The sequence below is a fragment of the Oncorhynchus nerka genome, linkage group LG5, assembly GCF_034236695.1.
Source record: "Oncorhynchus nerka isolate Pitt River linkage group LG5, Oner_Uvic_2.0, whole genome shotgun sequence".
Taxonomy (NCBI): Eukaryota; Metazoa; Chordata; class Actinopteri; order Salmoniformes; family Salmonidae; genus Oncorhynchus; species Oncorhynchus nerka.
Genome location: NC_088400.1, coordinates 46,658,833 through 46,686,391, shown reverse-complemented (window position 1 = coordinate 46,686,391; position 27,559 = coordinate 46,658,833). Strand labels below are relative to the sequence as shown.

Sequence of the window (27,559 nt, the reverse complement as noted above, 5' to 3'; positions counted from 1 at the left end):
ACACACCCAAAATGGTTACTTGCATAGTGGAGTCTTTTGTTAAGACATGTAGCTAGCAAGCTAAACAATGAACCATAATCCCAACTCATGACGTTACTACCCTGGCTTACTCAGTAAACTGTTGATGCCTAATGGTGATTAGTGTGTCTAGTGAGGCTCTCGAGGAGCCTCTCACACCCAAAGCTGTCATCTGTAGGAGAAGAAGGCTGATACTATTGAGCAGGGTAGAATAAAATAATAATGGATACAATGGAAAAAATACTAGATAGACTGACATCTGTGTTCTGAACAGAGCACTAAATAGAACACCTAACCTTGTACCCCCTTTTAAGTTGAATTACAGCAAGTTCACCATTCGCAGGCCCATTTAGACAGGATAAGAAAATAAAAAATCATCCAACTGTCATTCCCCTTCCAGTTCTTCACAAAAAGGACCTAGTTAGGGTACAGAATGTGCCGGAAAAAAACGATCTAAGTGGGACGAGTCGACTTTGATTTAATCGTATTGGCTTATTGGTTTCAGAACCACCAACCGCCTACGATATCAAGCTGCTAGGTATCGTCGTCCTTGAAACATGAAAGGCTCGGGATTCAGAATTACAACGTCTGGATGATCAGACACTAAGTCGAGAGAGACCAGGAGTCTGGGTAACGGGGATGGCAGAGTTTCCATGCTATCTCCTAGGCTCCAGGCTACCTGTCCGTGTCCTTGTCATGTTTTCTTAATTCCTCAACGTATTATGTCTTCCGACTGAAACAGATATCAAAATCTGCTCGGGCAGAAATCTTTAATATCACACCTGTTTCCCTCTATCTGCTTAGAAATAGAGGGGGAGGGATAGGGAGAGGGATGGTGGGAGGAAGACCAAGAGAAACCGAGAGGAACACAGAGAGAGAGAGAGAGAGAGAGAGAGAGAGAGAGAGAGGAGAGAGAATGAGAATGAAAGTGAGAGAGTAGAGAGAGAGAGAGACAGGCTTCCAAGGCATCTTCAGAAGACAGCGATTCTGGATTATTAAAAGTGAAGCTTTCAAAGAGGTCACCGTTTGAAATACTTGCATGCATCAATTATCTCACAGAGAGTAACAGCAGCAGTGTGTGATGGAGAGTGACTTGGAGCGGCTTGTCACATTGCTGAATGCGGCAGAGCTACAGAAAGGTCCTCGGCTAGCTGTGACATTTGAAACTGGTGGATTGTAAAAAATACCAGTGTGTTTGTCAGAAAATAACAAAAAGAGACCACACTGACTGGTTCCCAGCCCCCCAAAGGCCTCTAGGCACAACATTCTGCCTGTCTCAATGTCATCTCAGTAATAGGGAACTGAGATTCACGGATCTCTATTGCTATTTTGCCATGTCTGAATAACTGTGCTGTCTGAAATAATCAATAGCGTTTTCACCACCATTACTTTTTTTATGAGAAAGATAAAGGCAGTCGTTCAAAACGATAAACTACTGTATAAATGACCTGGCTGGGACAGAGTCAAAATGTCCAAATCAAAACCAGGAAGTTGGGAAAAATAATTTCCTACAAATCTCTCTAAAACTTACTGTTAACTGTAATAAATTAAGTTTTAATGTTGTGAACATTTTTACAATTATTTCCCACTCATTTCTCTTACACGTCTATGGTTAAAAAAAGTAATAATAAGAAGAAGGGCTATCTGTGCTATTTCCATGCTTAGCATTCTTAAGTTTAGTTTTTGCATCTTTGACTTTCAGTTTTGTACACCAGCTTCAAACAGCTAAAAAACTACATTTTTGGTTATTGTGAAGATACAGTATTTCACAGTGGTTAACATGGTGCAATGATTCTCTGCACTGCTTGTTTCATCACACACACTGAAATTAGACAACTATTTCTAATTTTAGAAACCAGGAAATGGCAGAGCGATTTCTACCTTTTGCACCTTGAAATGTTTTAATAGCAAAAAAAGGGCGGTGTTATTCTGTGTGATGTGCCAGCCTTATTAACTATCTGCTCTACAAAGCCAGCGGACCTGATATCCCATCTTTACATTTGACCTACATCCACCATGACACTGGAGGCCGACAGCCTGCTCTCTGCTTGTCACCCCGCAGAGCTGAGCTGGGCTACACCCAACAGCCAACACAGTGACGAACACAGGGACATAATAGGGATTCACAATGGAACTGCTAGGCTTTGTTGTCACTGTCACTATTTCTAATTGCTACTACTGCTACTATACTGACTACAACTACTATGTAGGACAACTATAAGTACTGTCTTCTAATACAGTACCTAGGTTCAAATATATGACTTTTAAGTAGCTATTTGAATATATACTCTTATGTACGACAAAGTCTAACACTGTAGTAATACTACTGTGACTATTAGCCTACCCCTATGACTAATATTAGATAATATTGATACATTGTTTGGAGTTTGGAGGATATTGGCACGGTTCGTCTCGAACAACACCCGTGCCAATATATCTTCAAAACACCGGCTTCTCGGCATTATCTATTTTACGGCATATTTTCATTGAAACAGTTATTTTGATTCATTTATTCATACTATTTCATCCTTCCACAAGATATAGTCCCCACACAAATCTAGGGTTCTATCGGTTCGGTTGCCAGAGACACGACCCAGTCGTTCAGTCTTTTCGTTCTGTATCTATGGATGCAACCCAGTCGTTCGTTCTAGCTAGCCAACTACGACTAACTTACAGTCGCGACAAATAGTGCAGCCAGAATAACAACAGTAGCTGCATTGGCATTTGTTTAAGCTGTTTTTCTAGAGACATTTGTTTGGACACATCCATAACAAAGAGCTAATGAGGCGCGATTTCACCTGGCATAGAAAATGTAATATCTCGTCAGGACACAATCACTTCAAATTGAAGTTGGAAATGACGGCAAACTAGCTGCACTTCGTTTCCTTTTACCTTTTACATTTCTTTGTATATATCCATTAAAATTATGCCAGCTGATTCATGTTTTCGACTGGCTGAGAAACGCTGCTTATTTTCTCATCCCAACTCAAGACACATCCATTACTATGGGACGGCCGGAGATCGAATTTGAATATTGAAATAATGTTGCAAATGTTATAGAGAGACAGCAAGGTTTATAAGAAACTCTGCTGTTGAAAACTAAATGTTAGTCTAAAAGAAATGTCAGATAATGTCTAGATGCTTTATATAGTGGAGATCAAGTTAATAAAATTGTCTGACTGAGCTGAGACAGTGGATTGCGCAGTCAGATGGAACAGAGTAAATAGGCATTTCAAAGTCAGAGCTTTAGCCGGTGGTAACTTGTGGAATAGACACCGGCTGGAATGCGGTTTTAACCAATCAGCATTCAGGATTAAAACCACCAGTTGTATCATTATTAGCAATCATCATCAGAACGATATCAATAATACATATATGAATATTGAACAAAACATATGAATATGGTAACTATACCAAACTGTTGTTCACTATTAAATAGAGACAGGATAAAACACATCCTAACATTAGGGTGTGTTTTTTGTAGATCTGAGTGTGCAAAGTGTGTGATTTCTTCTCAGTGATTAAGATGCCTCTCCTCCCCTCTGCAGAGTTCAGCTCAGTGTGAAGTACCATTCAGTGCTGCATCCCTTACTCAAGCTATGCACCCCTCAACACACCTCTCTCTCAGACACTCTCAAACACACACAAACACATAAATACACCAACACAGCCTCCCTCCCATACACACAGACCCCTCCCCCTCAACACACACACACACACACTCTCAAACTCTCTCTCTCTCTCTCTAGAAGTGACAGAAGAAGTGGCGTACCTTTGTTCATGTCAATCAGCTGCTTCTTCTTTTGCTGGCGCTCCTGCTTCTCGCGCTCTGCTTTCTCCTTGGCCAGTCTGGCTCTCTTGATCTTCTCCTCCATCTCCCTCTTCTTGTGGTTCTCTTTCACCGCCTCCTGGAGAGGGAAAGGGAAGACACACACAGGCATGAGGATCCAGGCACACACACGCAGGCACACAAACGCACGCACACACGCAGGCACACACACGCGCACACACACACACACACACACACACACACACACACACACACACACACACAGGCAGTTAAAATTCAGTTCCTGACGCCACTATACTTCTCCAAAAGCTCAGTACTGGAGGATCCCGTCATCAAATGTATAGTTTCATAGGAAATGGAATGAACAATGCAATTGAAAAGCACAAATATATTTATTTCTTATGTGGCCATCTTTGCATCAACACAAATATTGAAATGCGATGGCACATTTCAATAATACATCAATCAACATTATACATAATAAAGATAACACTGCATCACACACACAGTACAGTACAGTAACAGGATGGTGCATTCCACTGCAGTAAGACCAGACATTCTCTTTGGAAATATGTCAAAAACATCAATATTTATAGAATATCTTTGTTATTCCACATCAATTATTTGTGTTTTCATATAGAGGTTCACTGCATGTGTGTGTGTTGTGTTGAGACTCTCTATGTATTGCTTCAAGCTTGTCTTGTTTTTATGCCTGACTAAGGTCGATGACCTAAGAGTGTATTTTGCATCTAGAGTGTGCAGTGTATCGTCAGTCTTTCTAAGTCTTTACCTTACAAAGATGGCGGGGAACCATAACATAAGAGGGTGACACTATAGTGAACCAGTCTCCCAAGCAGGAGAGAGAGAGAGAGAGGAGAAAGACGACAGATATCACCCTCTGCCCTCTTCACTGGCTTAAATGTCACCGAGCTGTCAGGGAAGGAGCTTGAGGAGAAAACAGAGAAAACAGCAGGGGGCTCTCCGCTCGCACAAAATGTTCTGACGCCAGGTGAAAGAGAGGGGGGAAGGAGACACTACCACGCAACCTTTGGAGCCCACAAAGGTTCTCTCACCCCGGGCCTGTGGCGCATGCATGACAGACCTCATCTTAGAGTGTGTATGTGTGTGTGTTCATGCATCCATGTGTGTGTGACTGTGCGTGCATGTGCAACTGTGCATGTATCTGACTTTTCCGACATATGTGTATTTGAAAGTGTGTGTGCGTGTGTGTGTATATTTGTAAGTGTGCATACGTTTAACTATATTTGTTTATTTGTTTTACTATACTATAAGTCCAAACTAGAATAGTAAACAAAAACATATTTTACCAACGGACATTTTGTTAGTCCCCACAAGGTCAAATGCTATTTCTAGGGGTTTTAGGGTTAAGGTTAGAATTGGTGTTAAAGTTAGAATTAGGTTTAGGGTTAGGAACTAGGGTTCGTTTTAGGGTTAGGGTAAAGAGCTACGGTTAAGGTTCGGTTTTGGGGTTAGGGTAAGAGTCAGGATTAGAGGTTAGGGAAAATAGGACTTTGAATGGGACTGGATTGTGTTAGTTATACAAGACTGTGTGTGTGTTTGTGTGTGTGTATCTTGGCACGCCCTGCTCCTTCCTGCTCCCTCTTTCTCCTCCAAGGTCTGATATAATGAGTGTCGACAGTCAGACACCCCCCTCAAAATCCCCCCATGGTTTCCTGACGTGTGTCGTGTTGGCGGCTAAGACACAGGGATTACGGAGATCGTGTGGAAGGAGCAAGGAAACAAGCAGCTCATCATGCCAGTCAATAGTGAAGCCTCAGCTCCCAAGGACGAGAGCACTCATTGTCACTGTCTCCTTGTGAGATGACAAGGACAAAGGGAGAGAGAGAGAGAGAGGCCGAGAGAAAGCCACACACAGACAAAGATAGAGAGAGACATAGGGAGAAGGAATAACGCAGAGAGAGGGAGAGAGAGGGAGGGAGAGAGAGAGAGAGAGAGAGAGAGAGAGAGAGAGAGAGAGAGAGAAACAGAGAAACAGAGGAAAAGTGAAATAGATAAAGGAATATCATGCTCCACATGTCTAACGTTATTTAGACCTGGGAGCAGCATTCACATATTCACTCATTCCTTTGTGTGCCTGTGCATTGAATCGAGGATACTGGATTCACTGGTGATATAGATACCCATGGTGTGTTTAAAAACATGTTGACTGTGTGCACTTTACATAATTATCGAATAGAGGGTAAGTGATGATGCATTGCCTCCCCTCCCTATTCAGTAATGAATCCACTATTGTGTTTTAGCACATTGTTGTAGAGCCCTACAGGCTATATTGGTCTACATCTGCAGTTGATCAAATCCATTGTCATCCTAGTTCGATAAGACAATTCAATTCATTTGAGGAAGATATTATAAACCAGCTTCTAGTTGAGTGCTAGATTACATATAAAATGATTTGACAAAAAAAAAGACCCCAAAAATTACTCTAAATAAACAAGCAATTCTGACCGTAAACACAATTACACAGCGTAATTGCTAGAACTGATCAAACATGCTCTACCCGCTAATTGCCATAGCAATAAATATGTTTTTGTTTGTTTTTCCCCTTCTCTATATGCTGTTCCTTGCTTTGTGCCAATGGCAACGTATATGTATCCGTTTGATCTGTTTCCTTATTTGTCCTCTTGTAAGAAGACTTATGGGAGATAAACTGTACCCAAGGGAAGGTTTTTCCAGTGTAATCTTCAGAGCAGGATTCAAACTTTGACATGATTGAGAGTGTAGGGCAATGACACACATGTTGCTTTCAAGGATAAGGACAACATACAAGACCTCTGATAATAATACACAGTTGAAGTCGGAAGTATACGAACACATTGGCCAAATATATTTAAACTCAGTTTTTCGCAATTCCTGTAATTTAATCCCAGTAAAAATTCCCTGTTTTAGGTCAGTTAGGATCACCACTTTATTTTAAGAATGTGAAATGTCAGAATAATAGTAGAGACAATTATTTCTTTCAGCTTTTATTTCTTTCATCACATTTCCAGTGTGTCAATAGTTTACATACACTCAATTAGTATTTGGTAGCATTGCCTTTAAATTGTTCAACTTGGGTCAAACGTTTTGGGTCACCTTCCATAAGCTTCCCAGAATAAGTTGGGTGAATTTTGGTCCATTCCTCCTGACAGAGCTGGTGTAACAGAGTCAGGTTTGTAGGCCTCCTTGCTAGAACACACTTTTTATGTTCTACCCACACATTTTCTATAGGATTGAGGTCAGGGCTTTGTGATGGCCACTCCAATACCTTGACTTTGTTGTCCTTAAGCCATTTTGTCACAACTTTGGAAGTATGCTTGGGGTCATTGTCCATTTGGAAGACCCATTTGCGACCAAGCTTTATCTTCCTAACTGATGTCTTGAGATGTTGCTTCAATATATCCACATAATTGTCCTCCCTCATAATGCCATCTATTTTGTGAAGTGCATCAGTCCCTCCTGCAGCAAAGCACCCCCACAATGTGATGCTGCTACCCCCGTGCTTCAAAGTTGGGATGGTGTTCTTCGGCTTGCAAGCCGCCGCCCCCTTTTTCCTCCAAACATAATGATGGGCATTATGTTTCATCAGACCAGAGGACATATCTCCAAAAAGTACGATCTTTGTCCCCATGTGCAGTTGCAAACCGTAGTCTGGCTTTTTTATGGAGGTTTTGGGGCAGTGGCTTCTGCCTTGCAGAGTGGCCTTTCAGGTTATGTCAATATCGGACTCGTTTTACTGTGAATATAGATACTTTTGTACCTGTTTCCTCCAGCATCTTCACAAGGTCCTTTGCTGTTGTTCTGGGATTAATTTACACTTTTCGCACCATAGTACGTTCATCTCTAGGAGACAGAGCGCGTCTCCTTCCTGAGCGGTATGATGGCTGCGTGGTCCCATGGTGTTTATACTTGCATACTATTGCTTGTACAGATGAACGTGGTACCTTCAGGCGTTTGGAAATTGCAAGGATTGCAAGGATGAACCAGACTTGTGGAGGTTATTTTTCTGATGTCTTCCCTGATTTCTTTTGATTTTCCCATGATGTCAAGCAAAGAGGAGTTTGAAGGTATGATTTGAAATACATCCACATGTACACCTCCAATAGATTCAAATGATGTCAATTAGCTTATCAGAAGCTTCTAAAGCCATGGCATCATTTTCTGGAATTTTCCAAGATGTTTAAAGGCACAGTCAACTTAGTATGTAAACTTCTGACCCACTGGAATTGTGATACAGTGAATTATAAGTGAAATAATATATGTCTGTAAATAATTGTTGGAACAATTACTTGTGTCATGCACAAAGTAGAAGTCCTAACTGACTTGCCAAAACTATAGTTTGTTAACAAGAAATTTGGGGAGTGGTTGAAAAACTAGTTTTAATGACCCCAACCTAAGTGTACGTAAACTTCCGACTTCAACTGTACAACTCAGACATAACATGAATTCTAGATATTACCTTTGACATAAGACCTATTTGCTGTTGATAAGATGGGAGATTCAAAAGGTTAGTTTTGAACTAATGCATGATTTTTGAACGTACTTTTTCTCAGAATAATGGAGATTGTTATGTAAATGCTTTTCAGTTGAACATTCATAACAAACTACCTGTCTCCCTGCATCAAGCTTATCTCCATGGTTACACAGCATATCCTTAAACTTATCGATTATACCCACAGCGATGTTCACTGACATTTAAAACATTTTTTGACAGCTAATGGCAGAACTTAAACAAGAAAACTTTGTTTATTTTTTTTAATTTTTTGTGTTATTGTCTGTGTGTTGAATGTCATCGGAAAATGAATGGCGAGACAGGAAAAGAGATAGTAAAGACTGAACACAGTAGGAAGTCTTCAGGTATTCAGCGGTGGTCACCAATCGATACGTTAAGGTAAATTAGAAAGGGGGATTGGGTTTCCACATTAAATAATCCAAAAGTCATTACCAAAGCTGATTATGAGAGAGAAAAAAGCCTCACTTAAAACTATTTCGTTAATTGGAACAACTCTAGGTGGGGTATTTAAAAACCGAGCTGGAAGATGGAGGGATGGAGATAGAAAATGAAAGGAGATTAAAGGATGAATGAACTGCGGATGTTACACAAAATCACAGATGGGTGGTTTCTGCAGTTAAATAAAACAAACTAGCCATTACAGTACATAAACTACAGTGGCTATCACGTAAACCGTGATGTACAATATATTCTAAATTGTTGAAATTAGACTCTCACTATCCAAAAGATAATTACCAAGCTACAGGTAACTGTGAAAAATAAAGGAAAAACTTAAGTAAATAAGGGTTACCAATTGTATTGAAAGCAGGTCATTCCACACAGGTCTGGTTCCTGAGTTAATTAAGCAAAAAAAACATTCCTTCGTGCTTAGGGTCATGTATTAAAATGCCCAGTTGCCTATTATTTTGGCTACCATGTCTAGATACCTCAGTGACTTTGAAAGAGGGGTCTCAAAGGAGCATAGGGTGGTTTACAGTGCATTCAGAAAGTATTCAGACCCCTTCACTTTTTGCACATTTTGTTACAGCCTGATTCTAAAATTGATTAACATTTGAGTTTTTTTCACTCAACAATCTACACACAATACCCCATAATGACAAAGCAAAAACAGGTTTTTAGAAATGTTTGCAAATATATTAAAAATAAAAAACTGAACTATCACATTTACATAAGTATTCAGACCCTTTACGCAGTACTTTGTTGAAGTACATTTGGCATTGATTACAGCCTTGAATCTTCTTGGGTATGATGCTACAAGCTTGGCACAACAGTATTTGGAGAGTTTCTCCCATTCATCTCTGCAGATCCTCAAGCTGTCAGGTTGGATGGGGAGTGTTGCTGCACAGCTATTTTCAGGTCTCTCCATAGATGTTCGATCAGATTCAAGTCCGGGGTCTGGCTAGTGTCGTGACGTGTCTACCATTAATGTGATGACGGCTATTCATTGAATAATTACCTCAGACGTTTAAACATTATCCGATTACATTAATTATGTAACAATTAACTCATTAGGAATCTGGGGCACCATGGGAAAAGTTTGTTTAACTTCTTGGATATAGGGGGCGCTATTTAAATTTTTGGATGAAAAACGTTCCCGTTTTAAACAAGATATTTTGTCACGAAAAGATGCTCGACTATGCATATAATTGACAGCTTTGGAAAGAAAACACTGACGTTTCCAAAACTGCACAGATATTGTCTGTGAGTGCCACAGAACTGATGTTACAGAAAAAAACAAGATCAAAATCCAATCAGGAAGTGCCGCATTTTTTTAAACCGCCTCATGCCAATGACTCCTTATATGGCTGTGAATGGGCCACGAATGAGCTTAGGCTTTCTGTCGCTTCCCCAAGGTGTCGACAGCATTGTGACGTATTTGTAGGCATATCATTGGAAGATTGACCATAAGAGACTACATCTACCAGGTGGTCGCTTGGTGTCCTCCGTCGCAATTATTGCGTAATCTCCAGCTACAGTATTTTTCCGTTTGATTCTGATGAGAAGCCAACTGCCACCACTGATAGATTATCGAATAGATATGTGAAAAACACCTTGAGGATTTATTCTAAACAACGTTTGCCATGTTTCTGTCGATATTATGGAGCTAATTTGGAAAAAAGTTTGGCGTTGTAAGTGACTGCATTTTCCGGTCTTTTTCTTAGCCAAACGTGATGAACAAAACGGAGCTATTTCATCTACACAAATCATCTTTTTGGAAAAAATGAGTACTATTTGCTATCTAACTAAGAGTCTCGTCATTGAAAACATCCAAAGTTCTTCAAAGGTAAATGATTCTATTTGAATGCTTTTCTTGTTTTTGTGAAAATGTTGCCTGCTGAATGCTAGGCTTAATGCTATGCTAGGCTATCAATACTCTTACACAAATGCTTGTGTAGCTTTGGTTGAAAAGCATATTTTGAAAATCTGAGATGACAGTGTTGTTAACAAAAGGCTAAGCTTGTGTTTGAATATATTTATTTCATTTCATTTGCGATTTTCATGAATTGGAAACGTTGCGTTATGGTAATGAGCTTGAGGCTATGATTACGCTCCCGGATACGGGATTGCTCGTCGCTAGAGGTTAATGAGTTTCCTGAATTAACTCAATAATTTATCAGAATATATCGTTATCATCCCAGCCACCAATTTATAATTGTCTCATTATGAACATCGTTGACCTCGTAAATCTGCACGAACCCTAGCCTAAAAGTGATGATTCAGCGATACATAAATTGTCTTAATCATTTATTTACTAACTAAATAATCACACAGAAATACATAAAACACACACACGTTGTAGGTTATTGATTACTAACATATTGCAATGAAAAGTCCCTAGTGGACTAACCCGATATGATGGCTTGTTACACAATGGAAAGGGAGCGGCATGTAAGGAGAGGGAGACACAAAGAGAGTGGGCTGGTACATACATGTGGAAGCTATGCTCAAGAAAATGAATATTTTACACATGAACGACCGCTCATTCAGAAAAGAAATGCAACACATGTGTGTATGTCTTTGTCGTCTCTTTGTTGAAATCACCAGGTCCGTCTATGGGGAGTAGTTCGACAGAAGTCTCTGATTTGTCCACCAGAGGACACAATGTCCTTTGTAGTTGTAGTTTCTTTGTTCTAGAGTGTTTGTTAGAATGTATCCATCAGAGATGTATCACACAGTGGTGATAGGGAAATATGATTATTTTCTCGTCTTCGGTCGAGTTTCCTAAACTATTTAACATGTACAGCTGCAGACTGTTAATGTGTCGTTCTTCACTCATCGAGAGTTTCAGAGGGTCTTACAATTTTCTGGTTTTGTAGTTTTAATTCATTTGTCAGCCATGTAGCCACTGCTCCACACTGTCTGGTCAGTTTAATTTAAATTGCAACCATTTCAACGTGTGGACTGCGTCCTCATGTTTTCTGGTCTAGTATGTTAATTCTTCAGCGAGTCCTTTAAGTACTCGCCTTGGAGGATGGTTCCATCATGTTGACACAATGTCTGTGCTCACATGGGCGTGGTTACTGACTTGGCAAAATATTCTCTGAAAATGAATTATCTCATTTAGAATGCTAAAGTCACATTGCTATCTTTTCACAAATAGTTTCATATTTCATCATCTAAGTTTTACAACATTTAGATGCAAACCTAGCAACTCGGACGTGTCTACTTTCAGAGTGACATGTATTGTGTTATACCATCCGTAATGACGTCAAAAATTGCTAAATGATATGACATGATTATTGTTTGGATCCCCAAAAATAATTTCCCACATTCTTTATGTTAGAAATATTGTTTCATTATTCACTTTTGGAGTTCTGGCAAAGTCTCCCTTTGATTCCAACCAAGGAGAGACTCATGCCACAGGGCCACTCAAGGACATTCAGAGACTTGTCCCGAAGCCACTCCTGCATTGTCTTGGCTGTGTGATTAGGGTAGTTGTCCTGTTGGAAGGTGAACCTTCACCCCATTATGAGGTCCTGAGTGCTCTGAAACAGGTTTTCATCAAGGATCTCTATGTACTTTGCTCCGTTCATCCTTCCCTAGATCCTGACTAATCTCACAGTCCTTGCCGCTGAAAAACAGGCCAAAGAGTTCAATCTTGGTTTCATCTGACCAGAGAATCTTGTTTCTCATGGTCTGAGAGTCCTTTAGATGCCTTTTGGCAAACTCCAAGCGGGCTGTCATGTGCCTTTTACTGAGGAGTGGCTTCCGTCTGGCCACTCTACCATTAAGGCCTGATTGGTGGAGTACTGCAGAGATGGTTGTCCTTCTGGAAGGTTCTCCCATCTACACAGAGGAACTCTGGAGCTCTGTCAGAGTGACCATTCGGTTCTTGGTCACCTCCCTGACCTAGGACCTTCTCTTCCGACTGCTCAGTTTGGCCTGGACGGCCAGCTCTAAGTCTTGGTGGTTCCAAATTTATTCCATTTAAGAATGATGGAGGCCACAGACCTTCAATGCTGTAGACATTTTTTGGTACCCTTCCTCAGATATGTGCCTCGACACAATCCTGTTTCAATTTCGAGTCTCATAGCAAAGGGTCTGAATAGTTATGTAAGTAAAGTATTTATGTTTTTTTTATTTTTCTATTTTCATTATGGGGTATTGTGTGTAGATTGAGTACTTAAAAAAAATCTATTTTAGAAGAAAGCTGTAACGTAAAACACAATTCTGAAAAAGTGAAGGGGTCTCAATACTTTCTGAATGCACTGTATATGGTGTGTGAGTGTGTGTGTGTCAGTCACCAGATCTCAACCCAATTGAACATGGGAGATGAGAGATACTATAAATAGAAGTGCACTATACAGTATATGGAATAAGGTGCTATTTGGGATGCAAACCACAATATCTTCAATATGGAGCCATAGCAGGAGCAGAATACCTTTTACTAGGAATTTAGTAGTCAATATGAAGTCAATATATATAAAAGAATATTGAAAAAAATAAAAAGAGTTCTTAACAGGGCGTGTTTTGTTTTTACCCTCGCAGGTGTCGTCTCCTTCAGACATGAGCTCGTCGTCAGAGCAGATGTTGAGCACGTAACACTGAGGCCTCCACTCTGCCCTCTGTTGTGGAGAGCTTGAGCTTTTTGAGTCATTTCCTGAACATTCCAAATCTCATGCATACCCTATACTGAACATGGGGCACTACACTGCAAACTGTGAAATCGAAGCAAGCCTAAATATCTGATATTGAGTGACTTAAAATGTGAGTTTTATTTTGTGTGTTTGATTCTCCATGCTAGCATAGTAAATATAATGTCCAATAGATTGCTTCACACGTAGCGGTATAGAATAGAATGGAATAGAGCTATTTTAATTGCACTGTTCTGTTGCACCATTGATTTCACACACACACACACACACAAACACACACACACACACACACAGAAATATATATTGTAGATTTTGTATCTCATTTAAATGTTAACACTAACACTGTCACTGTAGCACAACAGAACTTTGGGCAGCCTATGTGTTAATCCACCATCTGTTTCAGTATGTGCCAGCTTCTAATGGAATGGTGTCAGGAACTTATGGGGTACAAGTACACTAACTTGTTAGTCTTTGAGGCGCATTGTTATTATTTTTTCCTTACTGAGGAAATTACAATTCAGATTCAATGAAATCTGGTGACTTGTTAAGACTGAGTAGTGCCTACAGTGTGAATATCAGTGACTTAATCATTGAGAGCCAGTATCCATAGCAATATGTTTGTGTGTCTGTGTACAGTACGTTTGTGTTAGAAGAGTGCAGCAGCTGCGGAGGATGATGCAGCAGTCACAGGGGCGTGGCAGGAGAAGCATCATATTACCGGCCCCATCATTATTATCATTATTAGCATACTTTTGAGATCGAGCCAATAGCCCTGAAAAGATGGGACACACACACCCACCCGGTCATGCACGCACGCACACGCACACACACACACATACACACACACACACACACACACACACCTACCAGCCAACATAATTTGATCTCTAAGCTTATGCGATGATGCTTGCAACCCCACACCCATTAGTCTTGCTTTATTGGTCTTATTAGTAAGTCACTCAATTAATGACTAAGACTGTTAGCTCGTCCTCCATCTGCCCGGGCTTTGATAACTCATTAATGTAGAGATCCTCATCCTCCTCTCTGCCCCTGGTCAGGATTACACACAGGGAGCCGACTGATTGCATTTCACTTCGACTCCATCCACTCCATATTCAAATATGGCCGTCTATATTAAAATAGCAAATTGTCAGGGCATTTCTATATATGTGGACTTTATGCACAAAATTTAAAGATTTGTATTAGTTTCGCTGTCAGTAGAAAAGAACCCATAGCTAATGGATTATGTTATCTGTTGTAGTCAGCTCTATGAGGTCTATGTACTTAAATGCCTCATGACAGTCGGTGTTGCATTAAGCCAAGTCTTTTTAGTCAAAGCAATTTAGAGGAAAGTAGTATTCCAATTGAGTTCTTCATCGTCTGGGATGGCCCTGTGTGTAATGAATGCATTACATAGGCCAAACAACACTGTGTGATGCCGGCATATAAATGTTTAGCCTCAAATTACTCAAAGCCCATATGATGAACTGTAAAGAACCATACATTTACTGTGCATGTTGAATGGGTGTCAGAGTGAAATCAATTGGAAAATTAAATGAGGTCTCCGTCGTGAATATGAATTTCTTTAATGACCCCAACTGCCGACCAGTCACAATATCCATTTGCTGTATCACTATAGCTGTATCAGCATTATATACAGTATACCCTAAGGGCCTGTAGTTTAAGTGATGGGTGATGCAAGGACGTACCGCTAGCATAGCCAAAGCATAAATACTCTCCCCAAGACAGATCCACAATAGCTGGCTAGGCTGCTACTGGCTAACCAAGCTTAGCATGGTGCAAAGGGGAAGGGCTGTTCAGCTAGCATCTATAGCTGCAAAGAAAACGGTTCAATTATTTCTGTTTTACATGGGGAAAAACAAACAACCAAAATGAAATATACATTGAACACCAAACATTCCTCGAAAGTTAGAAGCATCTGTCAACTGGGGCTCCCAACGAGTAAGGAAAACCAGATTAAATATTGGGAATATAGTTGCTATTCATCGAAGGATTGTTTACTTTATACACTAAGAACAACCCCACTCTCTATCCCAACCCTCACCTCAACCGCCCACTTCCCCAGGCCACTCCTACTCCTTGGCATTGAAGTCATAATCAGTAATAACTTATTCATAAAGACCTATTTGCTTGAGAGAAGAATGTACTTCTTAGCGGTCACCTCCTTTAGGAGGCCGTGCAACGGCAAATCCTTGGGGAGCGCCGTGTCGTACGCTGGTACACTTTGATCACCGGAATGAAAGTTTGTTTTAGATATGGGAAGGAGAGAGAGAAGAGAGAGAAGATTCTCAGACAAGGGGACCGTGCCATTCACATTAATAGGTTTGGAAAACGTTGCACTTTCTGGACATCGTGTGATCATCCTGACACATTCAAAACAAATTGGGCACCGGAAGGAGAGGGAGAGATGGAGGAGGGAGTTAAATAAATGTTTAAAAGACTTCTACCCGGGAGGTAGGGTCTCTGCTTTGTTCTCCACCGTTTGAGTTGGGACAAATATCCCTAGTTTAAGACCAAAATGTCCCTGCACCTAACAACCCCCTCTTGAGCATTCTGTATATTTTCATGAGCGTGTTTTTCCGACATTTTATTTTCAGACTCACCTCACGTTCAGTCCAATCAATGTTATATTTGTGTTTTTTAATCAACTGGAAATGTGTTGCTGTTTGTATAATTGGCCCTGTACTATTTTCCTGGATATTCAGAGGTTTGTGTTGAAATACTGACGTCAATTGATCATGGTGTAGTTTCACCACCTTGATAATCTAAATATATCCATAGCAATTTGTTTCTGTCAGTGGCGTGTATTCATGGACAAGGCACAACAAACAGGTGAAGAAAAACAGAGACAGTCTGAAGAAGCTGGTCATCGCAGTAATGTACTTGGGGCGGCAGGGGCAAAGCCTTCAGGGAGCACGACGAGTCAGCAACAATTTTGCGGTATCAGTGTTCGACACTGCCATGGTGTCATCCTCATAGCAGCCAGGAGGATGACACCACAGACATGTCCTGCAAATGTCACTTGACAATCGTAGCACGCTATTTAAATGACAAATAAGGGTGTAATATGCTAGAGACTCCTGGGGTTTTCAGTTGTGAGTGCAGAGAGAAATGCAGAGGCCATCACTGCTGTTGTAATGCAAACGCAACCAAGCAGCCAAACTCATTTGCCAGAATTACAACGGGGCAAGCTGCAAGAGAGGGCAGCAAGGTGGGGTTCAGGAGCGCGTGAAAAGCCACTGTCAATATTTTATTTACCTTTATTTAACTAGGCAAGTCAGTTATTCTTATTTTCAATGATGGCCTAGGAACAGTGGGTTAACTGCCTGTTCAGGGGCAGAACGACAGATTTTGTACCTTGTCAGCTCAGGGATTTGAACTTGCAACCTTTCGGTTACTAGTCCAATGCTCTAACCACTAGGCTACGCTGCCGCCCTGTTATGCCCACAAAGTACATTTAGTTTTATGACAGGGGACAAGCAATATATATATTTTTTTGCATCCATAACTTTTTTACCCGGTCATGCAAAAAGACAAGCATGCTTACTGAGGTTGACGATAACATTCAGGTACAGGGAGGTTGTGCCACTCCTTGGAACTTCAAAAGTAGAGCAGTGCATGCTGTGCACGAAGGCCAGAGATCATTGGACATGGTTTTTGATCAGATCAATATTGAGCCAGACTGGGATAAATATTAAATCTTCCAGAGCAGTGCTCTGAAACAGAAACTGAAGGAGTTCATGTTACAAGTACATCAGCTGAAAGGTCATTTTCCTGTCTGAAAATGATTAAAACCTACATACACAATCGTTGTGGACAAGAGAGACAAAAACATTTAAATGGAAGAGGGTGTACTGTATGAACTTAAGTCCAGCGGAGGAGGCTACTGTATTACAGAGTCATTGACCCTTTTTCAGCATGAAAGAGAAGAGGATGGTATTCTTCTGCAAGTAGGGTAAATCAACATGTTTTTTTTTCTCTTTTCTCTTGCGTGCACACGCACACACACACACTGATTGATTGGACTGAATTGCTTTTGGTGTTTTTAAATTGCTAATGTCCTAGACTAGGTATATTGTTGATGTTGTTGAAAAATGAAGTTGAAACGGTTTGTGTTGTCATCTTCGCCGTAAGATGATGAGTAGCTAGGATTCCATCCAATTGGCGACACATTTACATTTACGTCATTTAGCAGACGCTCTTATCCAGAGCGACTTACAAATTGGTGCATTCACCTTATGACATCCAGTGGAACAGTAGTGCATCTAAATCTTTTAAGGGGGGGGGTGAGAGGGATTACTTTATCCTATCCTAGGTATTCCTTAAAGAGGTGGGGTTTCAGGTGTCTCCGGAAGGTGGTGATTGACTCCGCTGTCCTGGCGTCGTGAGGGAGTTTGTTCCACCATTGGGGGGCCAGAGCAGCGAACAGTTTTGACTGGGCTGAGCGGGAACTGTACTTCCTCAGTGGTAGGGAGGCGAGCAGGCCAGAGGTGGATGAACGCAGTGCCCTTGTTTGGGTGTAGGGCCTGATCAGAGCCTGGAGGTACTGAGGTGCCGTTCCCCTCACAGCTCCGTAGGCAAGCACCATGGTCTTGTAGCGGATGCGAGCTTCAACTGGAAGCCAGTGGAGAGAGCGGAGGAGCGGGGTGACGTGAGAGAACTTGGGAAGGTTGAACACCAGACGGGCTGCGGCGTTCTGGATGAGTTGTAGGGGTTTAATGGCACAGGCAGGGAGCCCAGCCAACAGCGAGTTGCAGTAATCCAGACGGGAGATGACAAGTGCCTGGATTAGGACCTGCGCCGTTTCCTGTGTGAGGCAGGGTCGTACTCTGCGGATGTTGTAGAGCATGAACCTACAGGAACGGGCCACCGCATTGATGTTAGTTGAGAACGACAGGGTGTTGTCCAGGATCACGCCAAGGTTCTTAGCGCTCTGGGAGGAGGACACAATGGAGTTGTCAACCGTGATGGCGAGATCATGGAACGGGCAGTCCTTCCCCGGGAGGAAGAGCAGCTCCGTCTTGCCGAGGTTCAGCTTGAGGTGGTGATCCGTCATCCACACTGATATGTCTGCCAGACATGCAGAGATGCGATTCGCCACCTGGTCATCAGAAGGGGGAAAGGAGAAGATTAATTGTGTGTCGTCTGCATAGCAATGATAGGAGAGACCATGTGAGGTTATGACAGAGCCAAGTGACTTGGTGTATAGCGAGAATAGGAGAGGGCCTAGAACAGAGCCCTGGGGAACACCAGTGGTGAGAGCACGTGGTCTGGAGAAGAGAGGAGGGGATAGGGTCAAGCGGGCAGGTTGTTGGGCGGCCGACCGTCACAAGACGCGAGATTTCATCTGGAGAGAGAGGGGAGAAAGAGGTCAGAGCACAGGGTAGGGCAGTGTGAGCAGAACCAGCGGTGTCGTTTGACTTAGCAAACGAGGATCGGATGTCGTCGACCTTCTTTTCAAAATGGTTGACGAAGTCATCTGCAGAGAGGGAGGGGGAGGGGGAGGAGGATTCAGGAGGGAGGAGAAGGTTGCAAAGAGCTTCCTAGGGTTAGAGGCAGATGCTTGGAATTTAGAGTGGTAGAAAGTGGCTTTAGCAGCAGAGAGAGAAGAGGAAAATGTAGAGAGGAGGGAGTGAAAGGATGTCAGGTCCGCAGGGAGGCGAGTTTTCCTCCATTTCCGCTCGGCTGCCCGGAGCCCTGTTCTGTGAGCTCGCAATGAGTCGTCGAGCCACGGAGCGGGAGGGGAGGACCGAGCCGGCCTGGAGGATAGGGGACATAGAGAGTCAAAGGATGCAGAAAGGGAGGAGAGGAGGGTTGAGGAGGCAGAATCAGGAGATAGGTTGGAGAAGGTTTGAGCAGAGGGAAGAGATGATAGGATGGAAGAGGAGAGAGTAGCGGGGAGAGAGAGCAAAGGTTGGGACGGCGCGATACCATCCGAGTAGGGGCAGTGTGGGAAGTGTTGGATGAGAGCGAGAGGGAAAAGGATGCAAGGTAGTGGTCGGAGACTTGGAGGGGAGTTGCAATGAGGTTAGTGGAAGAACAGCATCTAGTAAAGATGAGGTCGAGCGTATTTCCTGCCTTGTGAGTAGGGGGAGGTGAGAGGGTGAGGTCAAAAGAGGAGAGGAGTGGAAAGAAGGAGGCAGAGAGGAATGAGTCAAAGGTAGACGTGGGGAGGTTAAAGTCGCCCAGAACTGTGAGAGGTGAGCCGTCCTCAGGAAAGGAGCTTATCAAGGCATCAAGCTCATTGATGAACTCTCCGAGGAACCTGGAGGGCGATAAATGATAAGGATGTTAAGCTTGAAAGGGCTGGTAACTGTGACAGCATGGAATTCAAAGGAGGCGATAGACAGATGGGTAAGGGGAGAAAGAGAGAATGACCACTTGGGAGAGATGAGGATCCCGGTGCCACCACCTCGCTGACCAGAAGCTCTCGGGGTGTGCGAGAACACGTGGGCAGACGAAGAGAGAGCAGTAGGAGTAGCAGTGTTGTCTGTGGTGATCCATGTTTCCGTCAGTGCCAAGAAGTCGAGGGACTGGAGGGAGGCATAGGCTGAGATGAACTCTGCCTTGTTGGCCGCAGATCGGCAGTTCCAGAGGCTACCGGAGACCTGGAACTCCACGTGGGTCGTGCGCGCTGGGACCACCAGATTAGGGTGGCCGCGGCCACGCGGTGTGGAGCGTTTGTATGGTCTGTGCAGAGAGGAGAGAACAGGGATAGACAGACACATAGTTGACAGGCTACACAAGAGGCTACGCTAATGCAAAGGAGATTGGAATGACAAGTGGACTACACGTCTCGAGTGTTCAGAAAGTTAAGCTTACGTAGCAAGAATCTTATTGACTAAAATGATTAAAATGATACAGTACTGCTGAAGTAGGCTAGCTGGCAGAGGCTGCGTTGTTGACTATGTAGGCTAGCTGGCATTGGCTGCGTTGAATGTAAATATTCTAAAACGCAAATTTTCCCACCAGTGGTGTGTTTCCACAAAACGGACTTGTTGCGGATAAAAGTCAGTGCACACAAAATATCATTTTTCAGGTACCTAATAAAAACCGAAAGTTTCCATCGTATTTTCTACTCTATTAATAGTTTTGTCACATGTGCTCTAGCCAAAGGCTCACGAATACAGGGCGGGTAGGCTGCGCGGGTAGGCTAGCCTACATGATAAGAATATTATGGATAAGAGTGAGAATATTTCTTCAAGCATTAATCGTCATGTCATAAGAATAAGACCTTGGATATTTATTGAAAAGGAGCATCAAGATCAATGTACATCTTCACAACTCTGTGAAGTGCAGGTGGATAGATGGCAGCATTCGCGCAAAACTAAAAGCACGAAGCACCGCATTTAACCACAGCAAGGTATGGCAGGATACAAACACGGTAGTCATTCCCTGCACAAGGCAATCAAACAGCCAAAACGTCAATATCGAGACAAAGTGAATTTGCAATTCAACGGCTCAGACACAAGACGTAGAGTGGTTGCTCCACTAACAGTTTTGTGATTATGCTGCGGTACTTAGAGGTAATTTGTGGGTCAGTACAGTACCCTGCGTCACCACTTCATTGCGCCAGACCAGCGCAACAAGGGGGAGTTAGAGCACTGATTATGCTTTTGGGTCCTACTGTGTCTCTAACTGACAATGAATGGGTGACATAAACCTAAATAGAGAAGGATAACTGTGTACAACTTCAGGGTTACATACTAAAACTGTTGTTACAATAAGATTTGTATTAATTTGTTTTGTTAGGATTATTTTGCTCTTACTGTAGTACTGTAGTCCACTCCAGACCGGTCATGTCGTACAGCGCCTGAGTGGTGCAAAGTATAAGACACTGCATAGCAGTGCAAGCTGTGTTGCTACAAATGCTGGTTCAATACTCATGCCATCCTTGACAGGGAGACCCATGAGATGACTGTAGGTTTTTGGTTTCTCTCCTACTAAAAAAATAAAAAAATAATTCTAATTAACAAACTGGCTTTATTTACAAATGAGTAACAATGTCTCACCCCATATTCAAGAATGGCCTTTTTCTCACTCATTTTATGTTATTTGAAAATAACAAAATCATCTCCAAAATATTGTTATTTTTTAAACAAAGCGATTATCATTATTATTAATTTAGAATTATACAAAAGCCCCTTGGATATTCTCAATGCTATATTATATCTGGAGGACAATATACATTGGTCATGGCTCTCGAGTGGCGCACAATGGGATTGCCTTGCAGTTCTCCAGCTGTATCCACTGCAACACTTTTAGGGGCATTGCATGGCGCTGACTAGGGAAACATTCCCGCTGTTCTAGCAGGTATCTGGACAAAATACTTGCCTAGATGGAGGTCAGGGGGAAAATTCTATCATCAAATGTATTTCTAAGTTAGGCTCTAAGTTAAGTATTATTATTATGTATCACATGCAACCGTGATTGGGAGTCCCATATGCAGGCACACAATTGGCCCAGTGTTTCTCTCCCTCTAAAAACAGAAATGTTTTTGCCTGTACAAATATTATTTTGGCCTTTATTCAGATTACAAACGCTCACCTAATTCTTTTTAAAAACCTCCAAAATAACTTCAAATATCGTTATACAGTATCAAGTTGATGGCATAGTCAAATAGCCGGCACCTACATAAAGCTGAGTGACTCACTCATTCATGGCTTTGGATCAAAATAAATCAGTACCAACATTCTTTCTGGTAGTCTTTAATAAATAAATGTTTTGGTCAACCTGACCTGAACACCATGTACAGTTTTATAATATGGGCTATTAGCAGGATAATATACCTATACCAACACATCTCAGTATTTTTGATACTTTGTGGATGGGGCCTCCCCTGTGGCGCAGCTGTCTAAGTCACCGTATCGCAATGCAAACTGTGTTGCTACAGATACCCGTGTTGGGAGACCCATGAGGCGGCTTTTGGTTTTAATTTAGAAACTTCCAATCCTCTATGTAATTATTGGTGGAGAGTCACGTCATATTTTTCGATATATACTGTAGGCCTATCGTAAGCGACATGAGTCTCACTATTGTTGAGTAATGTGCTATTAAAAGTGGTGTATGTCTTATTTATTTAAAGAGCATATTGAAGTTAGAAGCAATAGGATTTGAAGCATTAGCCTACAACTATTTTAGCACCGTTTCGTGCTGCTCTGAGACAAGCATGGGGACTGGTCTTGTTAAATCAATTAGATTTTGACTGAATCTCCGCTTGGGTATTGGTTAGACTAAAAATATGATATAGAAATGTTATGCTCTTAGTGTAACCTTTATTTAACTAGGCAAGTCAGTTAATTATTATTTACAAGGACAGCCTACTCCTTCCTCCCCGTCGAGGAATTGAACCCTGGTCTCCCACGTGCCAGCACATGACACAGGGATTCTTTAGCTAAATAGCCCAGTACTGTGTAGCCTACTCCCGACCGCCACAATGTACAGCGCAATTCCATCCAAACGGAAACCCAAAGGTTTTTCTGTTTTTCTTGGAATATAAACACAATAGTATTAATCAAATATGAAGCAAATTAACCAAACTCTAAAAGTAATTGGAAAGGTACAAAGATACAAATGATTTGTGACATTGTGGTTACAATAAAGAATGTAAACAAGATGCTGTGTTTTTATTTACAGTAGTTATGGAAAACAGGTTTTCAAACACTTGTAGCCTGATTATCAGGACAATAGACTCTTTATAGCCCAGCTACCGTAGGTGTGAACATCCCCTTACCTGCAATGTATTCAATGGTTCAGAGTACTCCCGAATATCGTGGTATCCAATTGTTAGTAGTTACTGTCTTGTCTCATCGCTACAACTCCCGTACGGACTCGGAAGAGACAAAGGTTGAGAGCCATCTGTCCTCCGAAACACAACCCAACCAAGCCGCACTGCTTCTTAAGCGGGCATTCAACCCGGAAGCCAGCCGCACCAATGTGTTGGAGGAAACACCGTACACCTAGCGACCTGGTCAGCGTGCACTGCACCCAGCCCGCCACAGGAGTCACTAAAGATTTTCTATTGGGTTCAGGTCTGGAGACTGGCTAGGCCACTCCAGGACCTTGAGATGCTTCTTACAGAGCCACTCCTTAGTTGCCCTGGCTGTGTGTTTTGGGTCATTGTCATGCTGGAAGACACAGCCATGACCCATCTTCAATGCTCTTACTGAGGGAAGGAGGTTGTTGGCCAAGATCTCGCAATACACGGCCCCATCCATCCTCCCCTCAATACGGTGCAGTCGTCATGTCCCCTTTGCAGAAAACCATCCCCAAAGAATGATGTTTCCACCTCCATGCTTCACGGTTGGGATGGTGTTCTTGGGGTTGTACTCATCCTTCTTCTTCCTCCAAACACGGCGAGTGGAGTTTAGACCAAAAAGCTCTATTTTTGTCTCATCAGACCACATGACCTTCTCCCATTACTCCTCTGGATCATCCAGATGGTCATTGGCAAACTTCAGATGGGCCTGGACATGCGCTGGCTTGAGCAGGGGGACCTTGCGTGCGCTGCAGGATTTTAATCTATGACGGCGTAGTGTGTTACTAATGGTTTTCTTTGAGACTGTGGTCCCAGCTCTCTTCAGGTCATTGACCAGGTCCTGTCGTGTAGTTTTGGACTGATCCCTCACCTTCCTCATGATCATTGATGCCCCACGAGGTGAGATCTTGCATGGAGCCCCAGATCTAGGGTGATTGACCATCATCTTGAACTTCTTCCTTTTTCCAATAATTGCGCCAACAGTTGTTGCCTTCTCACCAAGCTGCTTGCCTATTGTCCTGTAACCCATCCCAGCCTTGTGCAGGTCTACAATTTTATCCCTGATGTCCTTACACAGCTATCTGGTCTTGGACATTGTGGAGAATTTGGAGTCTTTTTGATTGAGTGTGTGGACAGGTGTCTTTTATACAGGTAACAAGTTCAAACAGGTGCAGTTAATACAGGTAATGAGTGGAGAACAGGTGGACTTCTTAAAGAAAAACAGGTCTATGAGAGCTGGATTTCTTACTGGTTGGTAGGTGATCAAATACTTATGTCATGCAAAAAAATGCAAATTAATTACTTACAAATCATACAATGTGATTTTTTGGAATTTGTTTTAGATTCCGTCTCTCACAGTTGAAGTGTACCTATGATAAAAATTACAGACCTCTACATGCTTTGTAAGTAGGAAAACCTGCAAAATCGGCAGTGTATCAAATACTTGTTCTCCCCACTGTTTATATATATATATATATATATATATATATATATATATATATATACATGTACACACTGCTCAAAACAATATAGGGAACACTAAAATAACACATCCTAGATCTGAATGAAAGAAATATTATTATTAAATATTTTTTTCTTTACATAGTTGAATGTGCTGACAACAAAATCACACAAAAATGATCAATGGAAATCAAATTTATCAACCCATGGAGGTCTGGATTTGGAGTGACACTCAAAATTAAAGTGGAAAACCACACTACAGGCTGATCCAACTTTGATGTAATGTCCTTAAAACAAGTCAAAATGAGGCTAAGTAGTGTGTGTGGCCTCCACGTTCCTGTATGACCTCCCTACAACGCCTGGGCATGCTCCTGATGAGGTGGCGGATGGTCTCCTGAGGGATCTCCTCCCAGACCTGGGCTAAAGCATCTGCCAACTCCTGGACAGTCTGTGGTGCAACCACGATATTCAGGAGTACTCTGTTGGTGGATGGAGCGAGACATGATGTCCCAGATGTGCTCAATTGGATTCAGGTCTGGGGAATGGGCGGGCCAGTCCATAGCATCAATGCCTTCCTCTTGCAGGAACTGCTGACACTCCAGCCACATGAGGTCTAGCATTGTCTTGCATTAGGAGCTACCCAGGGCCAACCGCACCAGCATATGGTCTCACAAGGGGTCTGAGGATCTCATCTTGGTAACTAATGGCTGTCAGGCTACCTCTGGCGAGCACATGGAGGGCTGTGCGGCCCCCCAAAGAAATGCCACCCCACACCATGACTGACCCACCGCCAAACTGGTCATGCTGGAGGATGTTGCAGGCAGCAGAACGTTCTCCACGGCGTCTCCAGACTCTGTCACGTCTGTCACGTGCTCAGTGTGAACCTGCTTTCAGCTGTGAAGAGCACAGGGCGCCAGTGGCGAATTTGCCAATCTTGGTGTTCTCTGGCAAATGCCAAACATCCTGCACAGTGTTGGGCTGTAAGCACAACCCCCACCTGTGGACGTCGTGCCCTCATACCACCCTCATGGAGTCTGTTTCTGACCGTTTGAGCAGACACATGCACATTTGTGGCCTGCTGGAGGTCATTTTGCAGGGCTCTGGCAGTGCTCCTCCTGCTCCTCCTTGCACAAAGGCGGCGGTAGCGGTCCTGCTGCTGGGTTGTTGCCCTCCTACGGCCTCCTCCATGTCTCCTGATGTACTGGCCTGTCTCCTGGTAGCGCCTCCATGCTCTGGACACTACGCTGACAGACACAGCAAACCTTCTTGCCACAGCTCGCATTGATGTTCCATCCTGGATGAGCTGCACTACCTGAGCCACTTGTGTGGGTTGTAGACTCCGTCTCATGCTACCACTAGAGTGAAAGCACCGCCAGCATTCAAAACTGACCAAAACATCAGGCAGGAAGCATAGGAACTGAGAAGTTGTCTGTGGTCCCCACCTGCAGAACCACTCCTTTATTGGGGGTGTCTTGCTAATTGCCTATAATTTCCACCTGTTGTCTATTCCATTTGCACAACAGCATGTGCAATGTATTGTCAATCAGTGTTGCTTCCTAAGTGGACAGTTTGATTTCACAGAAGTGTGATTGACTTGGAGTTACATTGTGTTGTTTAAGTGTTCCCTTTATTTTTTTGAGCAGTGTATATATGGTTTCCAGTTTACATATAGTCCAGTGAAGTACCTTGAGGGCCATCATGGTGTCTGCTTGAGGGGGTATATACACTGGTAAAAGCAAATTGCTATGAAATGATCCTTAGTCATTGTATTCAGTTCAATCCAAACACAACTAACTAGCTATTTTAAAATGGTGGGAGGTAATAGCTTAAAATACAGCGGACTTATGTCGAAATAATGTTTACAATAAAATACAATATATCAGAGTAATACAATACATCATATGCTACGATATCATTCTTAGTCATTGTATTCCTTGAAATGGTGGGAGGTAAGCTAATAAGTCTAATACATATTTATTTTTTTACAATGGAATACAATATACTAGAATAGAAAGAGTCACCCTCCACGGTTCCAAGCTCTTCAGAGTTTTAATAAGCGCAGGCCTCAACAGACTTACCACACCCCTCTACCTGTGTAAGACCTGCTTGACTGTTTGACGCACTGAAGGCGGAGGCACTTTCATTTTCTTTCTGACAAGTACACTGGCACGCTAATGAAAGTACATTTAAAGGGGATAAGAAGCTTCCAAAGTCTCTTTACTCAGTGTGGAACTTACACTCTTCCGTGATACATTATACATTCCGTTCTCAGGCTTAGGCTGTGTCCCAAATGGCACCCTATTCCCTACAAAGTTCTCCCTTTTTTGGTCAAAAGTAGTGCACTATGTAGGGACTAGGGTGCTATTTGGGAAGTACCTACAGTTTATGTACGGCTTAATCTGTCCTATAAACCCGCCCCTCCATCGCCAGGCTCCCAGGTCTGTAAAGGCAAATTTCTTTATCTGCTCTTAAGACGGTGCCAACTTTCTTAAATCTGAGACAGCTGCTCTTGCTCTTGGTTTAACACACCGAAAGTAAAATGGCATCAGCCATGGATTTCACTAATGGTTTGAGATAGATGTGTTCGTGAATTGAAAGTAGCTTTCCTTTCTAATTTTTTTTTTCAGTTATCGTGTTCCCACTGCTGTTGGAATGGTTCACATTTGTGTTCTCTCACGAGGAATGGAGAAACATGTGTTTTTGTTACCTCATGAGTTTTGAAGTACACTCTAAGAAAAAAAAAAGTGCTATCTAGAACCTAAAAGGGTTCTTCGGCTGTCCCCATAGAATTCCAGGTATAACCCTTTTGGGTGCCATGTATAACCCTTTCCACAGGGGATTCTATATGGGACCCAAAAGGGTTCTACCTGGAGCAAAAAATTGTT

General features: G+C 42.4%; 1 protein-coding gene across 1 annotated transcript in view; it reads right to left on the bottom strand.

The window, feature by feature from the left end:
- Positions 1-27,559, bottom strand: part of LOC115129597 (protein diaphanous homolog 2-like) — a 606,019-nt gene that overhangs the window by 82,770 nt on the left and 495,690 nt on the right. The window contains 1 exon segment of the mRNA XM_065018694.1: positions 3,791-3,926. Within this exon segment, the coding sequence (XP_064874766.1) occupies positions 3,791-3,926 (136 nt within the window).